The sequence below is a fragment of the Ciona robusta genome, chromosome 9 (genome assembly GCF_009617815.1).
Source record: "Ciona robusta chromosome 9, ASM961781v2".
NCBI lineage: Eukaryota > Metazoa > Chordata > Ascidiacea > Phlebobranchia > Cionidae > Ciona > Ciona robusta.
The window spans coordinates 6519862-6545982 of NC_143243.1; the positions used below are offsets into that span (position 1 = coordinate 6519862).

The following is a 26121-nucleotide window of genomic DNA, read 5'->3' on the forward strand; positions in this document are numbered from 1 at the left end:
ACGTGTTCTATGAAACACCACTCCCGTGTTATAACGACTTTTATTGCCCCTTCACGCGAGGATTAATAAGTTAAATACATTTATTCAACCGAGTGGTTTTGAAAGCAACAGGAATATCCCATATTACGATAGCTCGACCTGAACCAGGCCACACGTCTCCTGAATGCGCATTGATGGATGTATATTAAACACTGTGTAAAAGACCACCCAAAGTTTAAAACCTTTTCGATATCAATTTCACGCAATGGGTTTCAAAATCGCAACCAAAAAACTATATTCGCTCTCTAGCGCCAACCGACGGTAAGGAATTTGTGCATTAATAAGCTTACTTGCTGAAATGATTTCCCAACAATAACATCGGAGTGTTGCGGGTATTTTTGGACTAAATATTGAAAAAAGGCTGAGCGCTTTCGATCTGCTTCGGCTGGGGATATACTGCCATCTTGCGGATAGAAACTTCGATTATGGTGGCCTCCACTCTGATAAAGAAAGAGCATTACATTAAACTTTAAATAATTAAAAAATGATGCACTGGCAAAGCTTTTGATGAATAACCCTTAGCCAAAAGTTGATCGGGTTTGAGGCCGCTCTACCATTGTCGGAGTATGTGTCCTTGGGCAAAACACGTAACGACAATTTCTCCAACCCAGTGACTAATTATGGTTCCAAATAATAATTATAGTCGGAAACATACAAACGACTTGCTTGGATCATTTAGCTAATATTCAAACGTTATTTTAAGTTTACCTTAGATCGAGTTCTCCTTCCATCCAGAGTGTTGAACTGAAAACTCTTGTGCCCATGTTGGTAGTTTCTTTGTAACGAGGAATATTTAACTTGAGAATCTACAGTTTCTGACGTCATACTCGACGTAGACGAAACAGAAGTGGTGTCAAAATCTGAAAAATAATAAATAAAGTTAAAATTTGAAAATATGCTTGATATGTTTCAACAATAAAAACTTAACAATAGTGTTAAGGTCTATATAAAAAAAAGTAAATAAAACAAAGTTGTTTTATTAAAACCTTTGTTGAACCTTTGTAGTCTTTTCTTATTCTATTCTAAAGTAGGTTATTGTCCAAAAACGACAATAGTATTTACAGTACACTGTAAAACTGTTACACAGTAGTGTAATAGTTGTTGCCTTTCTTAAATGCTGTAACGTGCAGTGCATTAACTCTCTTTGATTTTTCCTATTCTAAACCATTCTCCACTTAAAAACGACAGTAGTATAGCAGGTTGTTGGCGTCTTGTTGTGTACGCAACAATCGTCGCTACGGAGGTTTTAAGGACACGAAGTATCGATTTGTTTAATTTCATTTCACCGACACATACTGTATTTTATTCCATTACATTTATTGCACAAAACCAATAAACTCGAGATAAGCTTCGTTAATAATTTAACTCTTCAATACGTTACCGCAGATAGACTGGCGTCTCTCACAAATTGAAAATGAGCAGTTTCGTTAAAATGATTTGTAAATTTACATTTTTGTTAAGTTGGCGATCCGTTATATATCATATTGCCAAAATCTGTTTTAAACAAGAAAACATTTGTACGCATTCATATATCTTCTAAACATAAAATAACAAATCTTTGTTTAACTTTGAACACAAAAACAGATTAATTAAAAAAATAACAAATAGAAGGGAATTAGCAGCAGAACGACAGTCGCTAAAACAGGCTGGAATAAAAAACTTCCGAAGTAAAAGTGTCAAATAAAAGCGTGACTGGCTGCTAAAACATAGATACACAAACAAACTTTATCTTACGCTTTTTTATTTCTGTGCGTTCGACTGAATTACACTATAAGCTCGTGTTTTTCTGCAGCCGATAGTTTGTACTGTTAAAACTCCTTAGAACTCGAGCAAGAAGCCACGTATGACCACTTACTCTTACAACAAGCTTTGTATTTTCAACAACCTATAACCAGTTTAAACCTACTTACAAGTTGTCTCTTCCCTAAACCACAAACAAATTGAACTGAAACGAAGAGACCACTCTATTCTATATGGATGAGGTCCTTGTCGAGGACCCTGGATTTATACCAGACTTGGCCCATTACCCCAGCGTTGTATTTGAACATTTATTTCCATATGGGTGAGGTTCTACAGCGTGTCATGTCATCATATACAGGTATACCTCGGTTTTAGTCCAGTTATTCGTTTATTAAATTCACTCTCACGTCTGCTGTGTGGAGTTTACTTCCAAGTGGTTTGAATATCCTCTTGTAAACTGCGTGTCGAAATTTATTTACCGCCACTTTGAGTCGATTATAAAAGGTGGATAATCCGTAAAATGACCACTTTTACAGCTTCGCTTGAGATTAAACGAGCGTTAATTGCAGAGGGTTACCACAAGCAACCAGGTTCTTCCATATTGGGCATTGTAGTGTAGGTTCGAAAGCTTGTTATCTATATCGCTTTAACCACACAATATAGATCATAGCAATGTTTAAATGAGTTTAAGCGGTTGCATATCTACACATATTTTGAATGAATAAGTGTAACTTGCTTTATCCTCGCGTGACAGGGCAACGACAGCCGTTATAACCAAAGTGTTTTTCTGTATACCTCGCGACTCTTATGAGTTACCCCATATTTAACTATGTGAGCAATTACTTTTTAAAGTTTTTCTAATTATTTTTTAGTGTATAGCACAGAACTTGGAAAACCCATAAGGAACCACTGGGTAAAGCAATTGTATCGGTTGAAACGCCGGAAGTTCAAAACAGTTGCCCACAAAGTGAATTCCCTTGGCTCTGTCATCCGAAAAAGCGAGTCGTAAACATGTTCGATTCTCCTTAGTTACTGCATTGTGAATTCTGTGCCTTAAGCATCGTAATGTGCACTATGATAAACGTCAGCAAAAATATTTGAAACTGTTTAACTGATCTTAACAAATGCCACCCTAGCTCCCCGAAGGATTACATAAAGGTAAAAGAATGCGAGTTACCATGGGAACGGTATCAACAGAAACTATGACGCTGGTTTTCGGAAGGCCAACATACAGTAGGTTAGGGTGAGATGGGGTCTCTTTTTATTCTTATTTTTAATATTTCATTTGCTAATAAACAAAGAATATTTATAGTATTATTATATAACCTTATCTACGAAGACAGGAGACAATATAAGGTTAATTGAAACAACGAAGAGAATGGAATTAGAAACAAAACGACAGCCGTTAAAAATGCGCTACGGGTAGAAATACTTGAGTAAAAGTGACAAATAAAAGCGTGGCTGCTAAACACCTAATACTAAATATGTAATCAATGCAACGCATTACAACGTGGACTCATCTTGTTCTGTTGCTGATTGCAGTTAATCACGGATAATCTCACAGTTAGGGATATATCACATATGGAACTAAAGACAGTTTTATCTCCTAGACTGACAAATGGCTTGTGAGTCATTATATTGACGTATACAGTCTATTGCTCATAAACTAACGACGGCAAAGTTAAGTAAATATCGTATACTGTTTAGTGAACATACATTTATAACGCCAAGATCGAGCTATATGGCCATTAGAAACACAAATGCTCGTTTTCAAGGAACATTTTGTTTATATAGTGGTAGGTTTATTGATCGCATAAAACAAATAAAGCTTGGGCGATTTTTGCTTTTATGTAGAATATAAAGATCCTATATACGAATATATTTAGCTATGGACGCCTGGTCACACTCACTCAATAACTCGGTCCACTATGAAGCTGTTTAAACACACGACTCCCCCCTTTCGAACGTACTTCTACAGCAGCCCCGCATAACCAAATTACGGATTGAATTAATAATGGCCAACCGTGGCAAATGGTTCAATTATAAAGGCAGTGGCGCTCATTATTTGTTTATTGTATAGTCAACACACACGCGGTGAACTTGCTTTCGCCGTTTAAAGCAATCTTACTGGGGCGTGACGGTTCTTCCGTAACCAACCGAGCGTAACGGTAGGCACCGAACATCAAACCTCCACAACACATCAAACTTACCCATAAGAACGCAGTGTTGAAGCCTTGAGGGGCAGATCCTACTATGGCCGATTTCCGCGGCCACTTAGCTTTGATTTCCCGTATTCTCCACAAAGGTATTTGCACTTTCTACAACCCTAATACCACTGAACCTAAAATGCGCACTAAGAAATTTACAATTTCAACTCACAACCGACACAGTTTGCTAAATAGCACCTTTAAAAAGCCGCTATTTAACTCTATTGATAAACGCACGGGACTTGGTCCTTTTGGGTCGTCTATGATCAACACTAAACTAGACCAGAGCCTCGGGCAAATTACACAAATCGCTGCTTCTCCAACGCTATGATTCTTATCTAACATTACAAACTCCTGATATCACTAATGTACTTTACTCCACAATACACATTTACTTAGTAAACTAACCCAACGGAACTAACGGTTACGTAACAGCTTGTTATAATCGATGATTACTGAAAAGACGAGGTAAAACGAAACGGATCCACAGTCGAGCTAAATTAGAAAATAAACGATAATATAAACATTTTACAACTGTCGCTATATTATATATACCTTATTTCGCTTACACGTTTGTGTATACTTGTTTACTAAATCCGACGCCTGTGTGTTAACTGCTGATGAGATAAACATAACAGCATCTCACATTACAGACCTTGGCTTCAGCTCAACTGTTACTAAGTCATGCACGTTCACTGTAACTAAAACGCAAGGCGAGACGGCGGGCCAAGCGTCCTCGCACTGCGCCCTTTAAATCGCCGTTTCCACGCATAGCTGATCATGCGTGTCAACCACGTGACATAGGATTCAGACCGGAATGTGAAAAAATCAGTTGCGGCTTCGTGGAAGACGACTGGACAACTATACGCGGTACGCGAGCGTGTAATACTGAGGGGTAAGATGGGATACTGTAACAACATAATAACCTTGTATTTTCTAATCGTGTTTTTAAAAAGTAACAACGTTCGTTTAAACTCGCGGGGCTGCGGTTATAAAATTCTGTAAATATATTTAATATAGTACCAAATTGGACATTAAAAAATAAAAAATCTTTACCATGGAATCCTACATAAGTGGTAACTCGTAAGCGGGCACGAGGTGTGTGAAACAAAACGCACGTGTTACGACGACTGTCGTTGCTCTGCCACGCGAGGATACATACGTTACATTTGATACTTTCTGGACTTATTTTTGAGTTTAATAAATCGTAGCACTTGCCAATCCTGATTGTTCTTTGTTACAAGGTCCAGCTTCATAATCAATAAATTAGGGCAAGAAGAACGTCTATCTAACTACTTTACCCGCAAAACCTCGTTATAAAATACTGACATATATGGTACCCTGTTGCGATGTTGTCATGGGAGGGCCTTCTGACGTAGGTACATGACTTTCCACATTACTTGAACACACCGAACTTGATCTGCTATGACAAGGTGTTGACGATCTAGCAAATTAATAAGGGTTTTAATATTTATAGAATCAAGTGTTGCGGAATACGTAACAGGCAAAAACAAGTCGAATATAGTGGTCTAAATAATTTTCGGCTAAAATCACCAGTCTCAGCAAAAGAAGCAATAAAGTGGCGGATCGTCCAATTTTATGAGCACTAGATCGGGTCAGACTGGTGAAATTCATCGCAGTTGGTTTTTATTATGTGTTGAAATGTAATAAACGTTAATGTGAAATATTCAGCAAAAGAAACCCTTAAAAATGAGTCAAACAAACATGTTTATATTTTGTCCAATACGACCATGAAAGTGAAATATCTGTGACGTATGTATACGTATACTGGAGCCTAATGAAATTTACTTACAATTTAGTTTACTTTTATGTTTTTAGTTAGTAATTTCATTTTAAACAAACATTCGTACATGCCAAATTTCTCTATAATAACTTCGAACAGTATTCCATAATAACTGCTTTTACTAACAAGACAATATAATATACAGTAGGGTGGGAAAAGATGGACACTTTTTCATTGTTATTTCTGGTCCAATTTGGCAGTAAACAAAGAACATTCAAAGAATTATAAACCCGCATCCTCACGGCTCCCTTATACCATTGTTAGTTGTTTAAAACACGGTTTGAATTTTTGGATATTATGTGCTAAAAGTGTCCCATCTTCTCCCACCCTATATATCCAACCTGTTTAGATTAAGAATCAATTCTTTCTTACTTACTTAGATCCAACAGTAACCTTCTCTTGCACGCTTGACAATAGCTTCCCACTGCTTTTAATAAAACTTCGTTGTTTGGACGTTTTCCTGCTCTGACGAAGACGCTCAGCTGAAACAATAACTATTTTTATGGCGAGTTGAACATAATATATCGTCAGTCAAACATGTAACAGTTGTTCGTATTTTATGCGTTTGTATTGTCATATGGTTATGGTAGTTTGGGGTAAAATGGTTCATGTTTTCATTCTCTTTTATCGTCCCATATGGTAAACAAGTAATGTTCAAAGAAGTGTATAACCGTATAGCCTCGCGACCTTAAAAGAGACTTGTTAATTGGTAAAACACGATTAGGAAATGTGAGATATTATATGCTAGCGGTATTAATCTCACCTCACAATATATATTATACAAATCGCTTACTAATAAGCACATGCACTACCTGTAAGGCAAAGAGAATCTCACCTTGCGGTTTCAGGTTTGGTATTTCTCGTCTGGGTGTTGGAATGTTCCCTTTGTTGGCGGCAAGTTTCATCTCAAAGTGAGCGATCACTTTCTGCAAGGGTCTCAACATCGCGTAACTTGCCTTGTCATTTTCGACTTCTGAGTCGCCAGCTTCTTGTGTATTTTCATCCATGCTTGTTAAGAATAACGTGGTTGGGTTGGGCGTTACCTCAATGGTGGATTGTGGGGTTTATCTCTCGTAGTATGCTGTGAGCTATACACTAAATGTGTCTGAAATATAAAAAAATATGCACTCGAATAAAAACAGTTGAAATATTTCCTCCAAATATGGTACGCGAATACTGACGCGCTTTCGAACACGCGGATTTAAATACCATTTCGTAGGCGAATTCACACTCTGGATACTATACGTATACAGTCACCTTAAAACCGAGTTAAAAACTGCGTGGGTTTAATTAAAACAGAAATAATAAACCAATGGCACTACACTTGCTATGCGAATTGACGCAATAAGAATGAATGCAAATATTCACCTCGGTCATGTATTATTCATACATGGAACACGTTCCTATACAACAAGCACTTTAACGTATGCCTTGTACGACTGAATATACCGTTTGTGTCTCGTCGCATTACAGTACGAAACTGAATTTGTATAAAATTTGATTTATTCTACATTTACAATAGCAAGTTACCCTTTCCAACGCCTTCTGTAAGTTCCACAGCGGCCTTACAGCTTAAACAAGTTCAATATACCCAACTTAACAACATCACCTTATCGTAGCTTACACAATAGCTTTGAGAGTTAATCGCTCACTCCCTTTGCGGTACACACGAAGTGCAACAATCATTGACGAAAACATTCGCTACTCGAAAACCACGTCAAGCGAACGTTTACAAAATTCAATTTTCCAATCATGTAAGCTGACTTGAAAGAAAGGAATCCAACACTGTAACTTTGAAAGCCACTTCAGTCTTAGCGCTTTGATTTATTTTACGGCGCTACGAGTCTAAACTATTTACACGGAAACATTCGGAAAGTAAAGCGGGCGTTTAGTTAATGATTTACACGGCTATTGTCTAAGCTGTAGGAGTGATGGGTTAAACCTGCCGACTTTGAATTAGGATTGGCAAGGTCTTTTTTAGGCGTTTTAATTCACAACTATTTTAACTTTGTGCCAATTTTGCAGAAACTTAAAAACGGTCACTTTTAAAGGATATTAACGGAAAAACAAGTACCCCTAATAATATATCTGGAACCCTAGAATACATGCTTATACCCATTTTTTACATGTCCTGCAAGAACGTGGAAAATAGAAAAACATACTTTCTTTAGAGTTTGCCCGACTTTTTCTCACGCTTTCATGAGCGGGAAAGCCCCTTACGTCATTTGTTCCAAAAATATTGTGCCACTTATAAACCAAAAAATGTAAATGATTGTAACTTATTTATCCTCTCGTAACAAGTCAACTGCAATTATGACAGTAATTACAGTTGACTTATTATAACACGGGTGTTCTGTTTCATTCACCTCGTGCCCGCTTACGAGTTACCACGCATAAGACAAATGTGCGTAATTTGTAGTTTAACTCAAGTCATTGATAATAAAAACCCACGTTATATGTTTAGTCTTTTTATAGTTAATAAATATCCGCATGACCCTCTGTGGCATATTATAGTAGGCCAATAATGGTTAACGTTTTACTTATTAAAGATATTTTGTGAATCCCTTTGAAACAGCTATTTTGATTTGTAAAATATGGAAGCCATACCAAAACAGATGACAACCTTGATAAAGAGAAACGAGGAGGAAGGATATGAATGCATTCAAATACCGGTACCTGAGCCTATTGGAGATGAAGTCCTAATTAAAGTAACAAAAGTAAGTCTTGCTACTGTATGTTATATTCTATATGGTTGAGCCCTACAGTGTGACATGCCACAGGAACTGGGATTTAAGCCAGAGTTGGCTCATTACCCCAAGCCCAGGGTGCCACCTTACTAGATTTCTGAAGGTAGGCGACAATGGATTTAATGGTAATGAATGGGAGATGTTTTCTTGGCAGGTTGGGGTGTATTACTCACCTAGAAAATTAATTAACCAAGACATTACTACAATGTATAGTATAGTAATATGTAAAGTTAATGTAATAATGTTTGTATAACATATGTTGTTTATTGCAGGCAGCAATATGTGGTTCAGACATTAATTTGTATAAATGGAATGATGTTGCAAAGTTCATTGCTGCTCTACCATTTACACCAGGTGTGTATAGTGGGCTTCTGTTTCTATATAAACTTTCAGCTGTATAAAGCAACCAACTATGTTGTTACATAATATCTCTTTGAATTATTGTAACCCTTTGGTATTACAAATACATTTTAAGATATATTTTAATATGTTAAAGTTAAACAGTTGAATAAACTGGTTACAAAGTCTATAAAAGCATTTTATATGCAGTTGTATGAGATATACATGTTAGCAATATTATAAAGCGTGAGTATATATCTCAACAACATTTTCATGGTAAAATAAACTGGTTACAAAATAAAATAAAATCATCTTTTTTTATAATTTCACATAGGTCATGAAGCTGCAGGCATGGTTGTGAAGAAAGGACCAAACGTGAAGGATTTGAATATTGGTGACCGAATTGCAGTTGAGAATCATTTTTACTGCGGTGAATGCTTTCAATGCAAGGTATATTCAAATCAGGATTTACAGGGTACAGACTGTATATTATACAGTCATAAAGGTGTCAAACTTATTAAAACTGGAGGGAGGCAGGGATAGCTATACACATTACACACTACTGTGAAATATAATCACTAATTAATGTAGTGTAAAAAATTTTAAGCCAGGCCGTCCTACTTCTTGGTTCGGCACCTATAGTTACATTTCACATATGTTAAACTGTATGTTACAGGAAGGCAGAGGTGACATTTGTAATATAATGAACCAGTATGGACATGGTAAAGGCACCGTACATGGTGGCTGTTCAGAATATTCTATTGTGCCTGAAAGGTAAGTTAGGTATAAACAATTATGATAATTTTCTGGTTGGATTAATCAATTGGGTTCTCAATGTTCTACAAGTGTAGATGTATGTTATGTCACCCGGTTCAAATATTTTTCAAACATTTAAATTTTGAGTGTTCATTAAGTCTATGCAAAATAGTTCTTTCTTTGCATCAGGTTCTGTTACAAATTGAGATTAAACATATCCGACATGGAAGCTGTGTTGTTGGAACCCATGGGTGTCGCACACAACTCTATTGAGCAATTACAAGTAGCAGGGGAGAGGGTGGTGGTGATTGGGTGTGGTCCAGTGGGGCTGCTTGCTGTTGGATGTGCAAAAGCTATGGGTGAGGTTTTGAAGTTTTTGAAATATTGGGACTGTACTGTAATAAGATGTTTTGTTTATAATGGATATTTTTTACTTCTTTACTTAGGCGCCACTGAGGTTATTGCTGTCGATATTTTGGACACAAGACTCGAGATGTCGAAGATGTTGGGAGCGGATTACGTCGTGAACTCTATAATCCGAGGATCGGATGCGGTGAAAGATGAAGTGATGAAGATCACTGGAGGGGTTGGGGTTGGGAGGATTTGTGAAGCAAGTGGAGCAACTTCCATGTTTAATGGATGCTTCAAGTATCTTAGGAAGGTGAGTGTTGATGTTAGGTAAGGAATGTAATGAATGTATAGATCTGGACTTGATTGGCTGGACTTGATCTACTAGAGTAAAGGCTGGTGTTCTAACCGGTAACCAGTGTGCCACGGCCCCCGCAAATTAATAATCTTCTAATTTACAATTGCAATTCCCCCCTTGTAGGGCGGACGTGTCTCTGTGCTTGGAATTCCAAAGCAGCCGTTCCATATTGAAAACCCAATGCAAGATATTCTGTTTAAATCCCTCACATTAACTACAGTGCATGGAAGAAGAATCTTTCATACCTGGATTGAATGCGAAAAATTGATTGCTGAAAAAAAGGTAAATGTTTCCAAAAGCAGTTAATTAAAAATATGCCAAACAGCAAAGTGTTTTCTGATTTATTAGTTCAACAGCCACACTTGTTATCTGGAACATTTTAGCAACTGTCATTCGCTGTAAATTCCCTTCTCTCCATTGTTTTAATAATTTGATTCCTGTTAGTGTATTCGAAAATATTATTAAAATTTATGCCATGTATGTTATTTATCTCTTAGTTAGGATGTAATGTTTCATGTGTTGTGTTTATTTTCAGGTTAATCCCCAGTTGGTGGTTTCCCATGAGATCCCCATGTCCAAATATGCTGAAGCATTCCAAGCTTTATTTAGTGGCACAGCTGGTAAAATCGTGATGGACCCACAGTGTTAAGGTTAGATTTAATCATGATTCAAAACTCCAGATTATTTTTCTGTCTCGTTATCAAATGTGTTATGCAGTGTTTTTTCAAAAATACCAAATTGCACCTGAAAGCCAACTAAACGTACTTACATAGAATTCATATTGTGCCGATATTTTAATAGAAAGAGCACTTATGTTACAAGGTAAATTGTTGTTTGCAGTATAACTTTTTCCAGTCGTGTTTTAATTTGTGCAATAATACAAGCTTTAATTGAAACACTATTGTAATGTTATTGTAGTGTATTCCATTTAAAAAGATCATGTCTCGACAAGCCTGAATTTGTCATAGAGCTGTAATTATCCCCAAACAATAGCTGTTTTTGTGACGTTGCGGTTGGATGAACGTGCAAAAGTTACAAACGCGAAGGTATCAAATTTTCGTAGTTTCATATCGGATAAACTGAACCACACAATTCGTAGATAAATAGAAACGAGAGATTGATTGTTCTTATTAGAGGGCCATATATAACATAGATTTGGAGTTATTTCCTTGAACATTGTAACACAGATAAATTAAAACAACGACAAGAAAGGAACTAGCTGCAAAATAACAGTCGTTAAGAGCGGTAAAAACTACTTGAGAAAAAGTGTCAAATAAAAGCGCGACTGCTGAACCAACTTATTCGTTAAAAACAACAACTGTTAAACCATGTTGCCTGGCTCGATGTACCCGAAGAAAACATATGGAAGATCACTGTTTGTTGGTGAATTTAAACACGCAGTTCATCTTGCAGAAGATAAGAATGTGGTCAGTACAACTACGAGTACTGGGGGGTAAGTTGGCACAGTTGATTCCGCTAATGTAGCTTTGGTGCGTAAGGAGTATAGGTTGGGGTAAGATGGTACAGGTGTTCATTCTCCTTTTTCGTTCCATTTTGTATTAAACAAAGAATATTTACAGAATTGAATAAGCGCATCCTCAAGACTTTGTGAATTGTTGCAAACACGATCAGGAAATGTAAGATTTAGGACAGGTGCTTAGTAAAGATACAAATTAAGTCCAACCATTACAGTCCTATACCATATTATTCTGATGGGTATCTCCGCGATAAGGTGGCCGCGTGGGTATAGTTGTTGTGCAGGGCGGATATGAAGGCTTCACGCTAATCGCATTATCATCTACCGGAAGCAGCGTTGGTGTTGTAGTTATGGGGCAAATCAGACCAGGGACGTCACCCATATAGTATAGAACGTGGGTTTTAAACCTTTATATTAAATCCCATTTCATATGCAGTAAAACAGAAGACGAAACCGAAAAGGGTGATCTCAAGTCACCCGATGAAGTCAGAGACCCTGTGCAAGTGTCACAGAAAACTTTGACGTTTGAGCAAGATTCTGGTGGGAAAGCGGAGAAAGAGGAAGACATAAAAGTCGTGTGGAAGAAAGCGACAAACCCGGGAGCTACTGTTGTTAAGTCCAAGAAGGGGCCCGCGTCGAAAGCGTTTTTTACTCCAGCAAGCACCGAGGAAAAAGAAAACCCAGCCGAGCAGGTAAGCCAGTTGAGTAATGTGTGAAACTACCGATCTTTGTATGTATATAAAGGATACTATTTGTTGTTTAAAGAGCGATTGAAATGTGTGGGAATCCACTTGCGGCCGTGTAGTGTAGCATCGTGTAACGGGATCAAATTTGCGGCCGTGTAACGTAGCGTCACGTAACTAGACAACTTATCCACTTGCTAACTTCTTAAATGCGACACTGGTTCATTGTATTATGACTGCATTACGTCAGGTATAATGAATCCATAGGTTTTGGATCTACCTGTTGTAAAAGATGAGGCCACCTCTGAAGCCGACCCTCCAAAACCACTCAAGAAGAAAAAGCAAGGGCAGCAAACTTTGCCAGCGTTTCTTGTGAGAAAAAACTTTGTGCCCAAAGCTGGAACGAAAGCAAAATCATCCCCCAGAGCTTCGGATGCAAGACAGCAGGATAAGTTGGGAGTGAAAGATAAAGAAGAGAGTGAAGCAGAAGAGAGCATGGAGCAGATGGAGGAGGAAGTGGGAGGAAATGAAGAAAATGAGCAGGGTGAGAGGGATAGTGAAAAAAAAGAAGAACGACCTGAAGAAGGAGATTTGGATGCTGGAGGTATTGATTGTATTATGTATGAATGTAGCTTGTTTATCCTGGAAAGCCGGAAAGTGATAAACATTATAACACGGATGTTATGTTTTATACACCTTATGCCCGCTTACAAGTTACCACATAAGTAACATTGTGAGTAATATATTTTTTCTGGGTAATTTGTATTACTACCAGAGCATTTATAAGTTGAATTTGTTTTTCAGAGAACGACACTGTTGAATCCAACCAAGTAAGTGAGACATCTGAACCTCAAACCCAACAAAATGATCAACCAGCGGAGGTCACTCTTACAGGGGAAGATGATGAGAGTGAAGTAAACGAAGAAACTAAGAAGTCGATTGTTATAAAACCGAGTGACTTGTCAGCTTATGCTGGGAGTAAGTATGGTTGATGCAGTTGTGTTGTGATAGGTCGCTTGCGCAAATATTACTTGCAAGGTGACTCGTAGAAATTCTACTATCCAATTAAATGTAGATCTGTTTTTAACAGTAAGCGTGTTTAACAACTGTTGTTTTTTTACTATATCCTGTCTTTTGGTTTTAAATATACATTTTTTTTACCGTTACTAAAGAGTCAATTCAAAGTTATATTACGATTCATATAATAATTCAACCAACATTATTTCAGGATTAGTAGAAGATGACGACCACGGAAAAACAACCAATGTTTTGGAGCCAGATGCGGTGGAAGACCTAAAGCGTGATCTCGCTGAGAAAGGCATCATCACTCTTCCTCCCAGTCTACATACGGATCTAAAGCAAGAACTTCCAGTTATAAATGAGGCTTCCGAAGGTGCTGGGTGTTTAATATTTACTGTTGCTGTCAGTCATGTTATACTTGTTTGTTTTTAATACAACAACATTAAACTACAAGAGTTTCAGAAGATGTATTGTATTTTTATTTACAGAAAGTGAAGACGATTCAGAGTTAAAAGACGATGATGTGACCCCAACTGAGGATAGTTTTGCGGATGTTCCATTAGATCTGGTATAATCCATATAAAGTAACAGTTGTGTTTCTTCCAGTATATTCTTGATTCTATTTTATATGGGTGAGGGAGGAGAGGAACTGAAATTTAAGACGGATTTGGCCTACTACCAGCCTGTTTATTTATGTAAAATTGTCAAGTATCCACCTATAACGGAATGCTTCAGAAAGCTGGTATTACCCCAACACCATACTACCTGTATATAAAAAAAAAACATAACTTATATATCATAGCAGCTATAGTTATTTGTTTTTTGGTACATTCATAACAGAATGTTTCCGAAGGTATCTGACCTTGCAGCAGAGGAGAAACTTGACAGGCGAGGTGGATTTAAAACGAATAAATCGTTCGAAATTAGAAGATTACAAGCCAAGGCTGAGAGACTGAAAGAAGATAAGAAACGAGCATTGTTTGGAACCAGGGTGAACGCATTTATATATCCTGTATATGAATGTAATCTATTTATCCTTGCATGAATAAATAAGTACAACCGTGGGTATAACATGGCTGTTCTGTTTCCTAGACCTCCTGCCTGCTTGTTTAAGTTACCACCACAAACTTCGTAATTCATTTTTTTGTATGGCTGATAATTTGGACAATCTATGATCAATTACTGTTTAGTATCTTGCTCAAGGACATACATGGAAAAAAAATATTTGCACTCTGGGCGTGTTTCTTAGTAGCCATTAAAATAGAAGTTTTTGTTGTTTGTAGTTTTCTAAACTCAAAGCAAGAGGTGAACACAGTAGTCACATGAAACTGCAACACCATGAGACACATCTAGCAGGGAGAATGGCATCGCTGAAAAGCTCGTTGAAGCCACCAACTATGCAAGCCACAGATGAGGTAAAGGTATATATTAGCGAGAAATTTACTGCTGAACTGCATTTTACTGCAATGCTGTGGGGCACATGAAACCTGGCAAAGTATTGGCATGTTCTATTCAGACGTATAAAAGCAGTCTGGGAGTTGGAGCAAATCTGGTACTAATCCCAGGTCCTCGACAAAAACCTCACATATAGGATATATCCAAAACTTTAACTATATGGTTGGTTAAAAAAACAACAACCTATTTATTAAGTTTTGTTCAGACAGGCAGAGGTATACTAAAATCACCAAGCCCACAACATGGTAAACAGAAATCATCTGTTCGGATCAGAGACCCTGAGTTTGAGTATCAAGAATACACTGATGTGGAGTTGGGGACAAGTTCCGAAGACAGGTGGGTGTTGAATGAATGTATTATTCTCATGTGGCGGGGAAACGACACTCGTTCCAACAAGAGTGTTCTGTGTCACGTTTTGTTAAAGAGTTATCACATATGTAACTTTACTTGTCAGCATATATCAGTTCGACCCAAACTTCCAAGCAAATACTATAAATATATTTTGAAACACTTTTTTTTCGTTAGTTTGCGACCAAACAGTTCAATGTCGTTCTCCGAGTACAGCATTGGATCAGATGAGTCAAGTGAAGGATCATCTTTTAGTGGGGGCAGTTTTGGAGCTGCCTATAGACCATGTAAACAGTATTCATACTTTTTTTAACAGCATTTAAAAAAATAATAAACAATACTGCAACCTCTGCACCACTAACCACTGTGCCAGACAAAGGTATCCATAGTTTAAAACCTGCCTGGTTGTAGATACTGCTGAGGAAGAAGAAGGTTCCCCACGAGGCAGCGCGCTTCACAGACTTTATGATGAAATAGACCAACTAAACCCGTCACGTCTGGATTTTCATAATAATGATGTTGTCAGGTGTGTCAAACTCATTATTTTCAATTAAATTTTCAAAGTTAAGTCTTTTTGCAACTGGATGAATGCAAGCTTAACATAGAATTATATTCTATATAGGTGAGGTTCTACAGTTAGGCATGTCATGGGACCAGAGATTCAAGTCAGAGTAAACCCATTTTCCGAAACCTGTCCTGAAAAATGAAAAAGATTTTCTTTTGTAAAATTTGTGTCTAGTAAAGCGATTGGTATAATACCCGTGCTATATTATAAATACACCTTTTTAGTGAGACACCAAGAAGAGAATCAAAATCACGCGGCACAAAACGTGGACGCATTGAATCTGGAACATCCAGAGTCACGACAAGATCAAGTTTACATCTTACACCAGAACATCATTACCCTCAACTCCAGAACCCACCATACCAAATGCGAGGTTATGATGAAAGACCGATGCCTCTATTTGACTCTATGAGGTAAGTCAGATAGAAATAACTGGCCGGCAATGCATGAGCAGCGGGCTGTATAGAACCAAGTGGACCAACATAGGCAGAATGTTAAATTCTAAAGGGTGTTAGATAGACACATCATGGCTGGTACCTTACTATAAATTTCCTGCTTTACTCTTAGTATTTTAGCTGTTGAGTGTCATCCACCTTAATAAGTACTGTAGAAGCATTGACTTATAGTGTATCTGTAAAACAACGACAGCTGTCTGATCATTTTAGACATGAACGTAATTTGCTTCGATCACGAGATTCACAGAAACCTGACATGGAGCGACCTGAAAGCAGAGTTGGTGAAGTTATTCGACCAGATACCTCACTGTCGTTGGAGAATGAACGGGGCAGTCCAAACCGATTGTGGTAAAAATTATCTTAAGTAAAATAAGGTTTTGGGCATTCATCATAAATATAGCATAAGTTAATTAAGCAGCTTCTTTAAGGTCAAGAGAAAGTCACAGAAAACATGGAAAATACAGAAATTCACATTCTAGGTCAACTTCCCGTCACCATAGGAATCATAACAGGTTTGTAAATAAAATGCCTTGAAAAAATTAGGAATACTTGATATCCTTCTTAAATCTATCATTACCACAACACCAAGTTAATTTACATCATTCATGCAACCAGTGTGACTCCACAATGTTACCGACACAGAATAAGTAGAACTGTTCAACTAAACTAATCAACATTCTTGCCCACGCTTTATATTCATATGTTGATTTCCTTCTCTTATGTTATGATTGTGTAGACCGACACCTGGTTCAATGGCATACCAGAACATGTCAGTTGCATTTGGTCCGAACATTTACCCGATGGTTGACACACAAGGTGTGGGTAGATATACAGAAGCAGAATGGAGGCGTAGAGTAGAAAAGGTATGTTGCCAACTTTGATCTTTGTTTAACAGCTTTACACATTTAAGTCTTTTCAACACTTTTTATCCATAACCTGTTTTAACAAGTGTTGTTTTGCTGTTGATTCTCTTCTCTTATTTGTTTCAATAATGTTTTTTTCGTTTAGTTGTCAATAAAAATTATGTTACTAAAGTTTTGCTTGTCAGTTCTTTGCCGCTTCTACAACAACCAGACAAGCAAGAAGAAAAGTTCGCAACAAACAGAAAGGTGAGGCAGCTCTATCTGCAACAGAATTACCAAAAGCTGAAGAAAAATCGAAGAAACATAAATGCTGGGGCAGGTAACTTTGTAAATTGTAACTATAAATTTTTCATGATTTAAAACTACAAATGTTGCTTAGGTGTCCTGGCTTCTATCATCTGCTAGACTGCAGCAAAAAATCTCTGATTAGCAGTCTACTGTGGATAGCAATACCTACAATACTATGCACAGTTACTCTTTTTGTGGTGCTGTTTCTTGCTATTGGACTTTACGGTAAGAATTCAGCTTTACTTATAACGCAGTTTGTTATAATATCGAAACGTTTGAAATAATTTGATTAAATATGGAATTAGATCTAGATGAGGGCGTTCCATCACCTGCAGTGACAAATTCATCAGGCGTTACACAACCAGGAATATAAGGCTGGTTACAGCCAGCCTCTGTGTTTAAGAAACCCATATGTTCGGTCTTGCTTAGGGCACCAAAGGAAGTGCAGAATGGAATGAAAGAAGACAAAGGGAATGAATTTTGCTGCTCTGTTGTATTATACAATTGTACACGATGCGTTAAATCGGCAGTGAATGGTGTTTCCAAAAAATTAAGATTTTGTTGCCAAAGAAAGAATGTGAAGATTAAACGAGCAACTTTTCAATCCTTCCACGAAGAGAATCTATTTGCGATTTCAACTGAGAACCTTCGCATGATGTCACAGAAGCTGCTATCACAGGTCGCGATACCCCGCATGCTCTGCCCAGCGCTGGAATTGAATGTTTTAATGTTGATAAAACTTCCAAGGTTACGATATGGAAAAAATGTCACCAAACCCATGCAACAAAGATCATACAGTCAAACAAACAAACAAACAAAAAACTAATAGATAAATTTATCTTATTTAATATCGCATGGCGAGGCTACGACAGTTGCTATAACAAAGGTGTTCTGTTTCATACACCCACTTACGAGTTACCACGAATGTAACTGTAAATAATTAGGCCGTTGAAGTACAAACAGGTATACCTTGCTTGGAGCGTACAAAAACGTACGGAACATTTTTATCCTCACATAGGAGAGGCAGATGTAGCAATATTTCCAAAGGTTCGGCATCAGCAGACAACACGATGAGTTCGGACAACCCACGGTTCAATGTCTTGGTTGCTGTGGAAGAATAAATAAATGTAACTTATGGAGTTTTTTAAACAACCCATCAGTGACCACTTATCTAAGGACGCATGTGCCCACCAACGGTAGCAGCAACAATCCTTGAAATTTACTAACAAAGCAACAACTTGACACAAAATAGTCCGAATACAAATATAGCTAAACCAGATTAAACGTACATTCTTTGCAAAACGAAAACAAAAACTTTTCAATATGTCAATTTTAGGCAAAAAAAGCTACTACTTTTAAAGCCCCAGCAAATTCCTACACCGAATACATAGTTTACAACATGAAACCCATTATACCTTCATTAGCTCCTTTCCTCAGTTGTTTATAGTTTGAAGCTTGTTGTATCATGTCAAGGATGGTTTTCGTCAACTCAGCATCTGCCAGCGGGTAAGCCTTGCTGTTTACTTCGTCATCCTATAAAAAGATAGTGTTAATGGGCCTACCTAGGCAGGTTTATTGGAGTTTGAACATCTATTTGTAAATTCCTTATATAGATACGCCAATCTAAAATTTAATTGCATGCAAATTTCCTATGTTAGTTTAAAAAAATAAGCATTACCACCTAAAAACTCTATTTTTAAATAGTCTTATGTTTAATTTTCATAAAAATCTTGTACTACTAAAGAAAAATAAATATTTTCCTGAATGTTGATGCACGCTTACCATATTCTTGATTCAACTTTTCCTCTCTGCTCACCGAAATATAGGAAGGATCACAGCTTCACTGAGGTTACCACGATATTCAATTCACATAAATAACAAAGACCTAAATAAATTTAGACCTAAATATACGGTAAAATTAGATTAAACTTAAAACACAAAACACGCTCATAGCGACGTACACAAAACGAAATGAAAGCATGGCGAAGCAGAGCACGTGGGTTCAAAGGTCAAAAATGTGCAAACCATTGCAATGACAAACTGACAACGCGGAAAAGGGTAGGTTTAGTATTAAAATATATTACTACAAAGCCAAAATATTAAATGTCTCACACGCTCTCCACCAATTAAGTCATTTTTTTATTTATTATAGCTGTCCCTAATTCTAAGACATAGTCCTGAAGAATAGCTTGTTTATCCTCGCGTGGCGAGCAACGGCAGAGGTGGGAAGTTGTATCACGAGATGTCTGCTTATATACTTCGTATCTACTAACTTATAATCGTTTGGTTACTAAACAAACCCTTACAGAGAATTAACATATTACTTCGTACAGAGACGGAAGTTTAGTAGGGTGGGGGAGATGGGACACAGTTTTATTCCATTCACGTTCCATTAGGTAGTAAACAAATACCATTCAAAGAATTTTGTAAACGTATTCCCGCGACTCCCATAGAGCGTTGTTATTTGTCTAAAAAAGGATGAGGATATTTAGATATTAGGTGCAAAAAGTAACCCGTCTCCCCCCACTGGGCCATATATTCAGTACAAATCCATGCGTCATTGAATATATATTATAGCAGAAATAGGTAAATGTCTTCAACTGGGCAAACACCACTGTAACTGATGTTTTTTCACAGCCAGACGATGAACGTTTGTAACTTATTAATCTTCGCATGGCGGGGCAACGACAGTCGTTATAACACGGCGGTGTTCTGTGTCCGTATATGAGGGTAAACTAATTTAATTACAGTATCTTTTTAATATATACCTTATTTCATTTGTAATTAACAATATAGTGGCAATAAAAGACTAGAGACTCGTTGTACACTTGTTGTACGTAAAGGTTTATTGTAATCGAAACTGCGCGACAACAGCCGCAAGGTGACGCAGCTGCGCGGGATAGAAACGCAAACAGATCGAAAGTGCGCCGATGCGCGTTCGGAATGTAAAAAACAAACGAGCGAACAAAAATCAACACCAGAAACAAAGCTAATAAACAAAACGCAAACGGGTTTAGAGCTAATTTGTGAACAGACTATAGAATATTAAAAAATAGTAAAAGACCCGGCTACACAATGTTAACTCCCGATTTTTGTTAAGAATTTTTAAAGTTCTAACAACTAGAGGTAAAAAATCCACATATTATGCAACAAAGAAATAGGGTATAGAAGGTACTCGTATCTGCGTGAAAGGATGTCTTACTATAGGTCGAATGCAATACGTTGTGTAAGAAAATTCAACGATAGATGTACGACAGCGAGCACCGGATTAGAAGCGCCGCCTTTTGCTTGTGAACTTGTGCGGTAATAACGCAATAATACGGCAGGAAACGCATACACATAAAACTCAATAGTGTACTCGGCGCTATAGGTGATGTTATAGGTACGAACATAAAACAACCCTTGAAGCATACCATTGATCGATTGTCAAAATTGAGCCAATTTAGTTCTGCTATCGAGCACCGATACGTCACTATGGTAAAACAAAGCGAGTACCAGAACTGTGGGTGGATCATACAGTTTGCGGCTTGGGAATTTGTAATCGATTTCGGTTCTGCGGCCTCTTAACCGACGCTTGACCGACAATTCAACGCCGCCGAGAAGGGTCTGCGGCGCAACTTGGACCACTTTGATCCCGCTGTTTCGGTGTACCATGGTGGTAGTTTTAACGCTATTAACAGGGCGGCTGCACCATAGCTACACACGACGTGTGGTGCAATGATTAGTGAGGTGCATGGCGTTGGGTTTTCTGCAGGAAGTTATCCCTGGCCGGTTTCCTGCTCGGCTGGTTACGGTCAAGGAAATCACATTTCGAGTAAAATCTGGAATATTTTAAGCGATCGTTTGTTTAATGAGGTGAATGCGTTCAAATATTGAAGGTTTTTCTGCGCTCCAATGCCAGAGGAAGTAATACAGGGGTGCTGGGGCGATTCAATCGTCGTTTGTTGTGTTTTTAACTCAGCACGTTTGGCGAAGGCGAACTATTTTATTCGGACCTGAGAAAAAACGGGAAAGTTTATGTTTAACTGCATTCATATTCTTGTTTCCCAATTAGAATGCGTTAGAACGTATCTAGTAACTAGGTCGCGTATTTACAAGGTAACAATGTACACGAATAGACACCTCTCTCGTTTACAAAGGGAAATAACGTGACAACAAAACAGGTTCTGCGTATCGAACCGAAGGCGGCCGACGAGCGTGATCATCATACAGCTAACGTGGAAGCTGAATAACAGTCGCGCAAACCGCCCATAAATCCTCGCAGAGTAAGACACAAACGTAAAGTAACAAAATGAAATTAAAAGAAACAAAACAAAAACGTATTGAAGCCACGTATAGGGAATCACAAAGGCATCTATGACACATGGAACGAAGTGTGATGTCAGAATGAGCCTCTGTTACGTCAACACAACTCAAGCGTCCAGTAGAGCCGGGGGCGAAGTGACGTTCAGACTGAGGTTATTGGATCCAGGTTGCGACACGGTCGAGTTGTTGTTCGCGTTTATGGAGACGAGGTTGGTGTTGTTGTTCTGCTCTGTAGCTCCGTTTATCCCTGCCGTGTTTTTCAGGTGCGGGTACTGTGAACATGGGCGTCACGTTTAGTAATTGGGAGTAAAATCTGGGTGACAGTAGAATACGGTTACAAGGTTCATCAAACACTGGGAACCATACTAAATAATATGATGAATACAATACACTTTGGCTCTGCTTGTTTGTATAGACACCTAACAGCTGGGTAAAAGCTGGAGTGACATTGTTATAATACAGTTACACTTATAGTTGTCAAACATAGGGAACCTCATTGATTATTGCGGTGAATACAATCTACTTTGGCTCTGCTTGTTTGTATATAACTCTGCTTGTTTGTATAGACACCTAACAGCAGGGTAAAATCTGGGGTGACATTGTTAAAATACAGTTACACTCATAGTTGTCAAACATAGGGAGCCTCATTGATTAATGTGCTGACAGCAGGGTAAAAAACTGATTAAGGTGGTAAATGCAATATACTCTGTCTCTGCTTGTTTGTATACACCATAGACACCTAACATAAAAAGCTGGTTTTATTTAAAACTAGATTGCTAGTGTCCCTCTGTTTCAAAAATAAGGGTAGCATGTGGCGCTAGTCATTCCTAACATTACGCAATTGATTATAGACAAATATATATTTTAGTTTAACTGCAGTGATGTTATACTGTTATCTATAAAGGCAAATATTGAGTTGTTTTTCAGAACACTAAAAATTAATGCACAAAATAAAAAGGTGACCACATAATAGCAAACATGTTTGTTTATGCATGTTGCAGAAAATGTTTTGTATTGAACAATATTAACTTAGGGTTAAACAAAATTTCAGAACACCTGTCGATACATAGCAAATTGACCTTTAGTAAAACTTTGTAAATTTATTAAACTATTTTACTTGGAAATATATAAAAGTAAAAAGATAGTTCATTTACCTTTGATTTTGGAGCTGGTTTGAATGCTGAAGTTTGTTTTGGATGAAAATTGACTTTATTCTTGTCGGGGCAGCTTGGTGAGATTTGAAGCTGCTGTTGCTGGATATCCTGATAGGAAGTAACTTGGTTAGGTCGTGTTTGCAACAATTGCCAAGTGGATGATTGTAAAAGCTTCGCATGCAAGGGGGGAGTGTTGCAACTTCCAATCAGGCAGGTTCACACAAGTTTTCAGGCCATTTCCACTTAGGAAACAAACATTGGAGAAATGCCTGCTGAGTAACATGCTATTTGACCTTCAATAAAATGGCCTGAACAATGATTTTAAACTTATAATGATGTACTTTGCTGAACATAAACGTTTACTACTTCAAATTATAATGCAAAAGCTCTGTGTTAAGTTGTTAAATTCTATTTTTGAAAAAAAACAATTATTAAAATGAGTAATGTCCCAGCACTGGCGTTTTTAAATAAGTACAATGAATAGTAAATGTGTTTGAATAGTAAATAACCAAAGCTGGAGTGAAAAAGTAGGCAGGGCTACCCTACTTTTCACAAGGAATATTTTTCACTGTATTAATCAGTAAACTGAACTTAATTTGTTTCAAATATTCCACATCTTAGCACCAACTGCCTCCCCAGCTTTTTTAAAAGTTTACCGCCCATGAGTATTGGTGTCTTTGTATTTGTGTATATCCTCTGTCTTTGTATTTGTGTATGGTAATGATTAACAATAAAACTTATACAATGTTGGAGTAATGAGCCAACTCGAACTAAATCTCAGGTCCCATAACATGTCTCACAGTAGAACCTCACCCAAATAAAATAGCAATGATAATAAAGCATTGAAATTAAAACTTACCAGTTCTTTGAACGGCTTCACGCTCTCCGCACCCTCCGGTGGCTCGCGCTTAAACATATAGCTGTTGTTTGGTCGAGGGCTTGATGCAAACTTTGGGCAAGGACTTACACCTGAATCTGTGCAACAGCATAAAAGGTTAGAACTTGGTTTAGATACATTTGGAATCAAAAGAAACTAAAAAAATGTGTAAAAAAATCCCCTATTTCCTGATCGTGTTTTGGACAATTAACAACACCATTTTAAAGTTGCAAGGCTACAGTTGTTTTATCTGTAATTAATCTTTGTTTACTACCAAATGGATGAGAAAAAAAGAAAATATTGCTCATATTACATCTTACTATATTCTACTATTTTTTGACACCATTCAGGTTCTTGTGGAATATATAACATAAGTTCATAAAATAGGTTGTTTCACCTTTTGTTTCATTCGCTGCTATGATTGTGATTTGAGTTTGTGGTATTTGGGTGTCGACTACAACTGTTGGCAAAGTGGGAATTTCTACGGTTGGTGATGGGGTGGGGGAAGGAATGATTTCATCCGTGTTTGACTCCTTAGAGTATTCTGTGTAGCCTGTAAGTAACGAATGAATATTACTTATTTATCCAAGTGTATTGGGGTACCGAAAGTTCTGTTTCATACACCTCGGGCCAGCTTAAGAGTTACCACATTATAACTTTGTGGGTGATTATTTTAGGTGAATTTTTTCATATATTTTGTAATGTATCGACAATTTGTTTTGACAAAGGCTGACAATGGCAGATTTTTTGAGCCTTAAACCTGTAACCTTTGTGCTCAAGGCAGCTATGCAGCTATACCAAAAAAGATACAATGGCTGCATGTTAAAAGTTACAGAAAAATTCAAAGGTTAAAAACACAGTGTTAAAAGGTTAAAGGAAGTCTTTGTTTAAGAAGTCAAATTGTTGTGGATTTTACAGCTGTTTCATTCATCCTCTGTATAGTTAGTAATGTTGTAAAATATAAGGGGGAATGTCAGATTAAATCAGAATATAAATAAACATTTGATAGATGATGGAGTAATAAAAGATTTATCCTTTTATATTAAAGGGTACTTGGTGGATAAAGTAATGACTTCACCACTACAACAATATCATGAACACATAATAGTATACAGACTAAAGCTGCCAAATATCAGTTGTTCTTAGTACTGAATAGGATTTACAGAGTTCTCAGGAAAAAGTATATGAGCAATAGTTCAGCAATATATGTTTTGGTTACAATGCTATTACTGTAGTGCAATGATAACTTCAAGAAATTAATACTGACAATTTTAAGTATTATGCTGCTGATGTGAATGTAACTTATTCAACGTTGCTAGGCGGGCAACACTCGTTATAACATGGTTGTTCTGTTGCATACACCTCGTGTCTGCTTACGAGTTATTGTGTATGTAACTTTGTGAATGATTGTTTTTGTATGCCTGACAATTCGGACAACCTATAAGTGCCCCATGGGTTGGATCAATTGCCGTTAAGTGTTTTGCCCAATGACACACATGCCATAAGCAGTAGCAGCATCAAGCCTTGAACCTGATACCTTCGACGCAAACAAGCTAACCACTTTGTTGGATTTGTATTGCTAACTGTGTATTGTATATGGGAAATTGTGTTGTATTTATATATACTTGTTCATGACCATCTGTTACTTTATGGCAACTAAAAAAGCCTACCATGTTATGCATAGGTTTCAGGCGCCACGAACCCCTTTTTGTAAACAAAAATTATTATTTTTAATTTGAAATATATATATATATGGATAAAAATCATAGTTGCGAAAATTAGTTCATAATTTTAGGGAAGTGTAATCATTTCTGGCCACAATATACTTAATTTAATCAACTAATAGTGGCAACTCTTACCTTGTGGAGTTTGTGTTTCCATGGTTCGCGTGCTGCTGCGTGGTAAGGGGGCTCGATGGCCATCTGGCGGAGTGACACCTTGAAAAATCTGAAGAAAAATCAGGAAATTTAAATTATGTACAAATTTCAACAAACTAGATGAAGTGTGCCTTGTAAGATGTGTTTTACAATTTCTGCACTTTAGAAATTATTATTACATTGGAATTTTAAATTGTTAAGACTTAAGATAATACAAAAGATTAATTCATTATTAAAAAAAACAAACCAAATTTATACAGCTACAAAATTAAAATTATTCAGGGAATATATTATTGTAATGTTATGCACTACTTTTAAGTAGAGTTAAAAATATGTGGTTATTACTGCGAAAACTTGGCTCATAAATTTGCTTAGTTCCGGTAGTGGTTAGGCCAACAAAGTTTGTAGCTACAAGT

At 37.2% G+C, this 26121-nt stretch overlaps 7 protein-coding genes across 10 annotated transcripts in view; 2 read left to right on the forward strand and 5 right to left on the reverse strand.

Annotated features, from left to right (window-relative positions):
* LOC149731710 (uncharacterized) overlaps positions 1-6812 on the reverse strand; it is a 41717-nt gene extending 34905 nt beyond the window's left edge. The window contains exons 1-5 of one of the 3 annotated variants that reach the window (XM_089884220.1): positions 6626-6812; positions 6167-6272; positions 5327-5430; positions 748-899; positions 330-479 (exon numbers count right to left, since the gene is read on the reverse strand). In XM_089884220.1, the coding sequence (XP_089740346.1) occupies positions 330-479; positions 748-899; positions 5327-5430; positions 6167-6272; positions 6626-6797 (684 nt within the window). In that variant the 5' untranslated portion in view covers positions 6798-6812. Of the gene's footprint in view, positions 1-329; positions 480-747; positions 900-3989; positions 4456-5326; positions 5431-6166; positions 6273-6625 lie in introns of those variants that run through there. The other 2 variants (XM_089884219.1, XM_089884221.1) reach the window with 2 other exon arrangements.
* Positions 1-26121, reverse strand: part of LOC149731705 (UDP-N-acetylhexosamine pyrophosphorylase-like) — a 145015-nt gene that overhangs the window by 70996 nt on the left and 47898 nt on the right. The window lies entirely within an intron of this gene.
* LOC149731706 (palmitoyltransferase ZDHHC12-B-like) overlaps positions 1-26121 on the reverse strand; it is a 137509-nt gene that overhangs the window by 63490 nt on the left and 47898 nt on the right. The gene's annotated exons all lie outside the window — the stretch shown is intronic.
* Positions 8090-11234, forward strand: LOC149731712 (uncharacterized). Its single transcript, XM_089884327.1, has 8 exons — positions 8090-8507; positions 8810-8891; positions 9211-9326; positions 9553-9650; positions 9822-9991; positions 10079-10293; positions 10462-10620; positions 10874-11234. Exons 1-8 carry the CDS (start codon positions 8385-8387, stop codon positions 10985-10987), a joined length of 1077 nt encoding a protein of 358 aa, XP_089740453.1. The 5' UTR covers positions 8090-8384; the 3' UTR covers positions 10988-11234.
* LOC149731713 (uncharacterized) lies at positions 11336-18215 on the forward strand. The gene is made up of 18 exons (XM_089884276.1): positions 11336-11791; positions 12252-12507; positions 12766-13102; positions 13303-13476; positions 13727-13891; positions 14007-14086; positions 14372-14509; positions 14802-14933; positions 15179-15309; positions 15499-15608; positions 15733-15847; positions 16111-16299; positions 16552-16689; positions 16770-16853; positions 17078-17204; positions 17390-17523; positions 17584-17717; positions 17798-18215. Exons 1-18 carry the CDS (start codon positions 11667-11669, stop codon positions 17863-17865), a joined length of 2637 nt encoding a protein of 878 aa, XP_089740402.1. The 5' UTR covers positions 11336-11666; the 3' UTR covers positions 17866-18215.
* Positions 17967-19435, reverse strand: LOC149731714 (NHP2-like protein 1). The gene is made up of 4 exons (XM_089884357.1): positions 19275-19435; positions 18908-19025; positions 18462-18599; positions 17967-18201 (listed from the first exon to the last, which is right to left on the reverse strand). The coding sequence occupies exons 1-4, from the start codon at positions 19275-19277 to the stop codon at positions 18077-18079; spliced, it is 384 nt and encodes a 127-aa protein (XP_089740483.1). The 5' UTR covers positions 19278-19435; the 3' UTR covers positions 17967-18076.
* The window catches only part of LOC149731715 (protein FAM117B-like), a 53711-nt gene continuing 47898 nt past the window's right edge, over positions 20309-26121 (reverse strand). The window contains exons 8-12 of one of the 2 annotated variants that reach the window (XM_089884302.1): positions 25688-25775; positions 24226-24381; positions 23811-23926; positions 22952-23059; positions 20309-22069 (exon numbers count right to left, since the gene is read on the reverse strand). In XM_089884302.1, the coding sequence (XP_089740428.1) occupies positions 21905-22069; positions 22952-23059; positions 23811-23926; positions 24226-24381; positions 25688-25775 (633 nt within the window). In that variant the 3' untranslated portion in view covers positions 20309-21904. Of the gene's footprint in view, positions 22111-22951; positions 23060-23810; positions 23927-24225; positions 24382-25687; positions 25776-26121 lie in introns of both variants that reach the window. The other variant, XM_089884303.1, reaches the window with a different exon arrangement.